At 42.8% G+C, this 9447-nt stretch overlaps 1 protein-coding gene across 1 annotated transcript in view; it reads right to left on the reverse strand.

Moving 5' to 3' along the window:
• Positions 1–1288: 1288 nt before the first annotated feature.
• Positions 1289–9447, reverse strand: part of LOC107102077 (lysosomal acid lipase/cholesteryl ester hydrolase-like) — a 19669-nt gene continuing 11510 nt past the window's right edge. The window contains exons 7-12 of the mRNA XM_015401238.1: positions 6763–6907; positions 6312–6414; positions 4807–4877; positions 4442–4536; positions 2321–2431; positions 1289–2119 (exon numbers count right to left, since the gene is read on the reverse strand). Coding sequence (XP_015256724.1) covers positions 1997–2119; positions 2321–2431; positions 4442–4536; positions 4807–4877; positions 6312–6414; positions 6763–6907 — 648 coding nt within the window. The 3' untranslated portion in view covers positions 1289–1996. The remainder of the gene's footprint in view (positions 2120–2320; positions 2432–4441; positions 4537–4806; positions 4878–6311; positions 6415–6762; positions 6908–9447) is intronic.

The following is a 9447-nucleotide window of genomic DNA, read 5'->3' on the forward strand; positions in this document are numbered from 1 at the left end:
TTAAAGTACTTTCATAAGTTTAAATATTAAAATATGACCGGACTTTTCCTTTAATTGACTGTGTTGAAAGGTTTGGCTGACCATTTTGCTGGTAAGCTGGTTCTCTCTGAGGCTTCAGTACGTATTTATCTACTCATTGTTGAACAGATATCAATCACCTCACCGTTAATAGTTGGTTATCCTCTAAGAAAATGCTCCGACAAAACACAGCCTCAAATTTAAACCATAAAAGGAACTATAGAAGTTACAGTTAATTTAAGAAGCCATACTTAGTTTCTCAACATGTACACTGTTGTAGAAGTTTTAGATATAAACAGTGTAATAGAGTGATGTAAAATATGTATATTTAACTTTTTGTTGTTGTTTGTAAACAGAAACTTTCATCATTATGTATTCCTAAAAATCATCAATACAAATAACAGATCCAAGGTGTATTTTTCTATAAAGGGGGTGTATTAATATATAAAATTTACATTTGCTCCTACTGTCTACAATCAATTATATTATTTTTTATACATAGCTGTTAGGCTAGGCTCATGCTTTTGTAGTAACAGCTTTGAAGTCTTTATTATGAGGAATATTACTATAATGTTATACTTCAACTGTTTACAATTGCTAAAATAATGATTTCACAACAGTTGCTTTAACTGTTTATAGATGTTAACCTAAGTCAACCTTCCTTGTATCTAACGTTACTTAGATTATTTCTATACATAGCTGGTAATTTGTTACGTTTCTCTTTGTTGTCAAAGTGTTGTTCTGTGATGGGTGGAAATATTTCCTGAAGCCTAGCTGTGGAAATTAAATTTATAATACTGTTTCTTCAGTACATTATACCTCCCTGTTTAAATGATATTTATAATGTATGATTGAACATACTGTATAGAATGAAACATATCTAATCAATGCATTAATGGGATAGCAGAAACTAGCCATGATGAAGCCTGGCAAATTATCTTTTTAATATTTTTTGTGCCAAAAGTAGAACCATGGCTGAAAGAGGTCAAAGTAGAGCGCAGCAGAAAAAATTTATACCTTCCTGTTATGAAACAGCAGTTCTTTAGAACCTAATCACTGCCAGTATCTCAAGTTCAAGTCTGTTATCAGTTTGAGAAAGCAGTGCCTGTTTTATACCTCTGTAGGCGTTTTCCAGCGTTTCCTCACGTCGTCTAATTATTTTTAGCTTTACAATTTCTCAGATCTGCAGTTTCAGCTCGACCTGTTCCTATTTATGCTGAAGGTTTCACTTTAAAGGAGGAAGTCTCTGAAATAGTGATTCCACTCAAGTGTCAAAGAAACAACCCCATCTTTGTCCTTTCAATAAACTGCAAAGAAAAAGAAACTCTGAACCAATTGCAACTGAATTCTGGTTCTGGTCCAAATAAAAACAAAGATCTGGATTTGAAAGTGAGCAGCTTTAATTCACAGCTTATCATGAACATTGTGGTTCTTCCTATTTCAGAGCAGGTTACAGTAAAACACAACTGCAGTTCTCAGTGGTATAAAGATGGATGTTTAAACAGAATATCAAAAACCGCAGCATCTAGGAAACATCTTTTTTAATGAATTTTAAACATTTCTAATGCAAACCGAACGCTCAGCGTTCTTTTGCAGGTTCTGCCCTCAACAGGAGCGTCTGTCTTTAATGAAACTTCTGTGGGTTGAATATAAAACAGTTCAGATGAACCTTTAATAAAAACCTGTGCAGAGCTTCTGATGGTTCTGGGCCATAAAAGCTAATTCTGCTTCTTTTTTTATTTTGTGGTTCTGGAGCCTTGAGGGTCTTTAAACCTGAGTTAAAGCATATTTGAACTCAAACTGAGAATCTGCTGCCGTTCTGTTTCTGAAAACTGTTTTTTCTCTCTAAATTCACAATCACCTTAAACTTCCTTATAAAAGCATAAAATCAAATGGTCCTGATAAAACCTGACTGCTGGACCTTCAGCTCAGGCATCTTGTCCTCTGCTGGTCATCTAGAGGAATGATCTCTGTGTCTCTACTGATGTTGCTGCAGCAGCTTCAGAATGGATGGAAACATAACCTGAGGAGCATCCATCCCCCAGATGAAATCCAGATGTTCCCAGTGCTCAATATGCTGATGGTAGACCAGGTTGGAGACCTGATGGGAGACAGAATTTTTTCATCATCTCTGCCGACAAGGAACCAACAAAAGAAGATAGTTCAAAACCAGAGGACAGCCTGAAGAAGGAAACAGCCTTTCAACCAATGAAGGTCCACAGACACCAGAGATGTTTACAGTGAGGAGGAACTTCTGTCTGTTATTCTGAAGGTCCAGCTGAAGACTTCACATAGGACCAACCTGAGTGAGAAGAACAGCCATGTCTTTCGGGTCCGCCAAAGTATCATGTCCCCCAGAAAATAGGGCAGTAGGAACCTTCATGTCTTTAACCCGAAACTCTGGGGGAGTTGACTGAAGAGGAAACGTGAAAAGAGACAAAAGATCAAAATTAGAGAATAAAGGAAGTACGATCATCTGTTATCATACTTTAATCATTAACTTCAACAGATAACGGATTGAGCTCAAATTGACTTGATTTAACCTGAACTAGGTTAGACACTGGTTCCAATTAGGGATTAAACAATCCGGTTAGTCGTGTATGATTATTGAATTAAAGTTAACCAATTTGGTAATCCGTTGAAATAATAAATTAGGCAATCTGCAGCAAGACTAACGAACTGCGCGCAGTAATTTAGCCAAAACTGCACAGAAAATAGAATTACTTTGAATTTAGAATGAGAAAATGTATTTGTCTGTAAATAAACTCTATTCAGTCTTCCTCAATGAGCATTTCTGACCTTCATTTGGTTCAAATTCTGTAAAAGAATTCTGTAAATCAAGAATGTAATGAACAAAAATAAAAAGGTTAAAAATCTTTGAGGAATTTGTAGATTAATCAGACAAATAAATCGACAGATTAATCGATTGATAGAATGATCAGGTAGCAGCAGCTCCACACCTGGACTATAGTAATAACTGATGTTTCTACTTTTTGTAAGTTCTACATTAACTGGACTGTAAAAAGTCCTTCTCTACTGTCAAACCAATAACTCTTCTAAGTTTATCGTTTATAACCTCATACATTTCAGCCAACACTAACACATTCATGTCAAAACCAGGAATCAATAATCGAACTCAGCGCCTGATTAAAAAGAAGGAAATAACAACCACTATTGAGCATTTTCCCCATGGATAAACCTTACACACACAAGTGAACCCCCACAAACAGCTGCAGGTGCCTGGATCCAGTTACGTACATACTTGCCCATTTTTTTCTTCAGCTACCACTTTATGCATTGCTGCTCAGTGACATAGTGGTTAGCACTGCTGCCTTACAGCAAGAAGGTTTCAGGTTCGATTCCTGTCAGGGGTCTCTCTACATGGAGTTTGCGAGTTCCCCTTGTGCATGTGTCGTTCTTTCCGGTTACTCCGGCTTCCTCCCACAGTCCAAAAATTGAATTGGCCTCTCTAAATTCTCCTTAGGTGTGAGTTTTTGTGTTAATGGTGGTTTGTGTCTGTGTTGCCCTGCGATGGACCGGTGACTTGTCCAGGTTGGACCCCGCCTCTCACCTGTGGACAGCTGGAGGATAGGCACCAGCACCCCTTGGGACCCCAGCTGGGATAAGCATGACGGAAAATAGATGGATGTATTGAAGGATATTTGTTAGAAAGTCCATGTTGTTTGGATGTTTTCCATTGGAAACTGTTCATTTATATTGTGTTTTCGATGAGATGTCATATGTCTGAGGCTCATGAAGGCACCATATGTGTTCGAAGCTTCATTGAATGCACCACACCTGCATGTGAGATGGCTGAACGTTTTTCCTGCTGATACAGCAGTGTAAAGCTCATTATTTCCCATTTTTTCCTGAAATTCTTCATTTTTATGTGTTTACCTACTGGACTTGCTGTGTGTACATGTCAGAAGGTGAGTTTAATGGTGTTTAAATGGTGCTGCTCATTCAAGTGAACATGGCTGTTCACCTGAATGAGCAGTACAAATATCAAGTGCTTCTTGGACATTTGAAGCTGCAGAGCAAACACCAGCTGGCTAACTCGACTGACTGCTGAGCAAGCTACCGTGATGGGTTTGTGGAACACTGTCTGAACCAAGGTATTCTTAGGACAGGTACTGACCGAACTTACACCTTACCTGATCTGAGTTCCTGGTTACAGATCAAATCCCAAGTAATTTATAACTATGAAGCTCCCAAGCCACTGAAGAAGGACCAACGTCGCTTCAACCGATCAAAGGAGAAGTCAACAGCATTGCTCCTCACTGGCAACGGAGACCAAAGCCCCAAAGGACAAAAGTCTTCACCACCAAAGCCCTCATCCAAGCCCAAACCATATTGTCCTCACTGTGACAGTAAAGAACATTTCTTAAATGCCTGCACAGAGTTCAAGAAATTGAACACCAACCAGGTTGTGAGGTGGATACAGGATGGACATCGATGTTGGAAGTGTGGACGATCTCATAAACCAGAGTTTTGCACCCTCAAGTGACCATCCAATACCTGCAAAGAGCAACATCTCACAGTATTACACGATGCAGTCCAGCAAACTTAGAAGAGTATTTTCATGGTGATGGCTCCGAATGAAAAGGTGTACCTGGACAGACCAAACAGATCTCCCAGGGTGATGTTAAAGGTTGTAAAGGTCCTACTCTATAATCAAGACAGATTACTAGAGACCTATGCAGTTCTGGGTGATGGTTCGGAGCGAAGCATCATTTTGCCACAGGCTGTGCAACACCTGAATATCACCACGCAGCCTGAAACACTCACCCTCCGAACTGTTCACCAGGATGTGGTACAGCTTCATGGTGCATCTGTTGCCTTCTATGTGTCTCCACTGCCTGAACCCGAAAAGAAGTATCACATAAGTGATGCATTCACCGCTGAGAACCTTAGTCTCTCAGAACATTCATATCCAGTGAGAACCCTCCAAAGGAGATACAACCACCTCCAGCACCTACCATTGCCTCCTGTTGATCACGCTCAACCCTTGTTACTAATTGGATCTGACATGGCTCGTCTCCTGACACCGATAGAGCCGGTGCAATTGGGACACCTTGGGGGGCCTATCGCAGTCCACACCAAACTGGGGTGGTCACTTCAAGGTCCCACCAGCTTTGACCAAGTTCCTGGATCCAACCAGCAGTGCCTGCTTACAGCAACAGTATCACCTTCCTCTGAACTCTTCAAAAACGTTGAACGCCTCTGGCAGATTGACACACTGCCGTACACAAGTGAGAAGCAGGTGACCCGATCAAAGCAAGATCCGGAAGCCTTAAACCTGCTCCAGACATCCACTGTCAGGGTAAATGTCAAAGGGGTACAAAGATATGCTACACCACTGCTTCGCCTCCACCATCCTTCAAGCTCCTATGGAAGCAGTGTTGCCAAGTCTTCGTAGTACAGAGAGAAGACTCGCCAAAGACCCACAGCGTGCAGAGGTCTACTGCCAAGAGATCATAAACTAGAGAAGATGGGCTACGTAGCAGTGGTTCCACCAGAGGAGGCAACATCAACTCCATAATCCTAGTTTATACCACAGCACATGGTGTGACATAACAATAAAGACAGGACTGTGTTCAACTGTTCCTTCCAGTATGGAGGAAAGTCTCTCAATGACCTTATTCTTCCTGGACCTGCCCTAGGCCCATCTCTGGAGTCCTCATGCGGTTTCGTCAATACCCAGTTGCAGTGAATGGGGACATTAAAGGCATGTTTCACCATATTCGCCTTCTGCCAGCTGACAAACCTGTTCTGCGCTTCATTTGGCAGGACATGAAGAGAACAGAGGAGCCAAAGATCTATAAATGGCAAGTTCTTCCCTTTGGCACCACATGCAGTCCTTGCTGTGCCATCTACGCCCTGCAGCGGCACGTGCAGGATATTTGTGTCTAACAGCCATCTCATCGATTGTGTTGAACAGTCTTTCTATGTGGATAACTGTCTCCGCAGCACCCACTCGAAGGAGGAAGCAAAGAATCTGGTGGATGGTCTAAGTCAGTTACTCATCACAGGGGGCTTTGAGATGCGGCAGTGGGCTAGCAACATCCCAGAGGTCATTGAGCACCTACCATCTGACATGAGATCTGAGAGCAGTGATCTGTGGCTTTCCCAATCCAGCATGGACCTACAGGAGCCAACTTGTGGGTAACGTTGGAATTGCCTCCACGACTCCCTGAAGTACAAACATAGAACAGTGGAGAGAACCGAGCCCACATTAAGGAACGTCTATAAGGTACTTGCCTGTCAATATGATCCCCTAGGTTATATTGTACCATTTATCACCAGAGCCAGGATTCTGGTTGAGGATCTTTGAAAAGAACAGATCGGCTGGGATGAGCCAATTCAGCCACAGAGTCTGAGCGACAAATGGCTCACCTGGGAACAAGAGATTCCAGAACTCATCCACATGGAAATCCCCAGATGTTATGCACCAGCTTCTGCAGACTCGCCATCATCAACCAGAGACCTGCACATATTCTGTGATGCTTCTGGGTCTGTTGCTTACCTGAGAACAGAAGACAGTCAGAATAAAATCCATTTGTCCTTTGTTCTGGCCAGGTCACGTGTGGCACCAAAGAAGCAACTCTCCATGCCACGGCTAGAGCTGAGCGCTGCCCTTACTGGTGCACAGCTAGCCAGTGTTCTTCGCACTGAACTCACCTTACCCACAGTTCTACATTGGATCAGGTCGCAATCTTGTCACTATAAAGTCTTTGTGGGTACCCGAGTGGCAGAGATACAGAGCCTTACGGACGTGAACCACTGGAGGTATGTGAACAGTGCTAACAACCCCGCCGATGACATCACCCGGGGTAAGACCCTGACAGAGCTGTCCCGACCACATCATTGGCATAAAGGCTCTGAGTTCCTGTGTTACACAGAGGATCACTGGCCAACCAGCCTATCATCCTATCCAGAGACAGATGATTGCGAGCTAAAGAAATCATCCTTCTGTGGACATGTAACTTTTGACACCTGTCCTCAAATCCCTGATGTGAGCCAGTTCTCCACATGGAAGGACCTGATGCAGACAACCACATGGTCCCTTCACGGGGCGGCTGAGCCAAACTCTGAGCCACCTAGTAAAGCAGCTGACTGCATCATTGCAGAGAACCTCCTCCTTAGAAGGGCGCAGTGGGAATCATTCCCAGAGGATGTCAAGGCTCTCATGTCTGACCGAACTTTACCAGTCTCCAGTTGTCTGGGTTCCCTTTCTCCAGAGTATGACAAGGACACAGGACTCGTCAGGGTCGGAGGGAGGTTACAGAGAGCAGAGCAGTTACCACAAGACACCATCCACCCTGTTTTGCTGGATCCCAAGTATCCACTAACCAACCTGATTATTCAGGATTTCGATGAGACCCTCCTGCATCCTGGGCCCGAAAGGGTCTTAGGTGAGCTGCGTAGTCGGTTCTGGATTCTGCGGGGAAGGGAAGCAGTAAAGAAGTGTCAGATTCATTGCATGCAATGCCAGGCATGGCAGGCTAATCCTTCTGTTCCTAAGATGGCAGATTTACCACCTGCGCGTCTACGCCTCTACAAACCATCATTCTACTCAACTGGAGTTGATTGTTTTGGTCAATTTACAGTCAAGATTGGATGGCGAATGGAGAAACGCTGGGGCATCATCTTCAAGTGTATAACAACCCGCTGCATGCACTTAGACCTCCTAGAGCGCCTAGACACCAATGCTTTTCTGATGTCTCTACGACGTTTCATCTCTCGAAGAGGCAAAACTTCACTAGTGGAGCCAGAGAGCTACGTGAGGCCTTCGAGGCAATGGGCCCTCAACTGAAGGAACAGTTGGCAGCACAGCAGATTGAATTCTGCTTTAATCCCCCAGGTGCTCCTCACTTCGGTGGAACATGGGAGAGAGAAGTGAGGTCCGTTAAAACCGCTCTCAAGGTGGTACTTAAAGAACAGACAGTGCCTAAAGCAGTGCTCCGCACGGTTTTAGTGGAAGTGGATGGCATCCTGAATGCTAAGCCCCTTGGGTATGTCTTGTCAGACGTGGCTGATCTGGATCCCATCACGCCTAGCATCCTGCTAATGGGAAGATATGATGCATCTCTTCCACAAGCTGTTTACGATCCTAGTAACACCCTAGAGAATCGTCGATGGAAGCATAGCCAAGTCCTTGTTGATCACTTCTGGTCCAGATTTATCAGGCACTATCTGCCTAGCCTGCAGGAGAGACAGAAGTGGCTGAAGGATGGAAAACAGCTCCAACCAAATCAAGTGGTGCTCATTGTCGATCCACAGCTCCCACGGGCTTTATGGCCTGTCGGAAAGATACTAACCACTTACCCAGGGGCTGATGGACGTGTCCGGACCACTGCCATCAAGGTCAAGGATCGGACATACATCCAACCAGTAGCTTGGCTGGTCCAGCTACCTAAATTGGAAGACGCGGCCGAAGATTCAGTTACTTAAGTGGACTTTCTATCTTGGATTCGACTGTATGTAGACAGTCGGGGGCGGCTTTGTTAGAAAGTCCATATTGTTTAGATGTTTTCCATTGGAAACTGTTAATATATATTGTGTTTTCGGTGAGATGTCATATGTCTGACGCTCATGAAGGCACCATAGGTGTTCGAAGCTTCATTGAACGCACCACACCTGCATGTGAGATGGCTAAACGTTTTTCCTGCTGATACAGCAGTTTTTTCCTGAAACTCTTCATTTGTATGTGTTTACCTCCTGGAATTGCTGTGTATACATGTCAGAAGGTGAGTTTAATGGCGTTTAAATTTGCTGTATGGTGTTATTTGCATATTTTATGATTATATGTCTAATGTTAAGCATTTTATGCTGCTTGATGTTCAGCTACTAAGCTAATTTTCACCATGTTTAATGTGTGCTGTATTCATGCTCACAATATATGAGTCATATGTGTTTCATTGCTAAATACAGTCTTTATGTCCGAATATACATATTTTATGTATATTATGCACTGTTATTTGAATTCCTTTGTAGAACCACAGTATATCTACAACAAAACCAGACATCAGTTTCCGTGTCTTTTAACGGGGACACATTCCATAGACCTTGTTGCTCTAAACCAGCTAACTCCTGGAGAACACCTCATCTCGTTTTTAATATTAATTAATACTGTATGTTGCTGTATTGTATCTGTAGTTCTATATCAGGTGGTTGTGCTGTTCTTTTTACATCTCTTTGCAGTTGATGAAGCAGACTGATAAAGTTTAGTCAATATCTCTCTTTTGTCTACTCTTTCACCTTTTCTCTCTTTTTTTTGTAGTGTCCACATAATAAAACTATTTACATATATAAATCAGGCAGAGCACTATGGTGAAAGTGATAATGTGCCATTTGTGAGGGTAAAATCTGTTGGGCTTTTTCTAGCATTAAGACAAAAATTCATACAACATTGCCAGACAGGACATA

Source organism: Cyprinodon variegatus, unplaced genomic scaffold (assembly GCF_000732505.1).
Source record: "Cyprinodon variegatus isolate N-32 unplaced genomic scaffold, C_variegatus-1.0 Scaffold1197, whole genome shotgun sequence".
Classification (NCBI taxonomy): domain Eukaryota; kingdom Metazoa; phylum Chordata; class Actinopteri; order Cyprinodontiformes; family Cyprinodontidae; genus Cyprinodon; species Cyprinodon variegatus.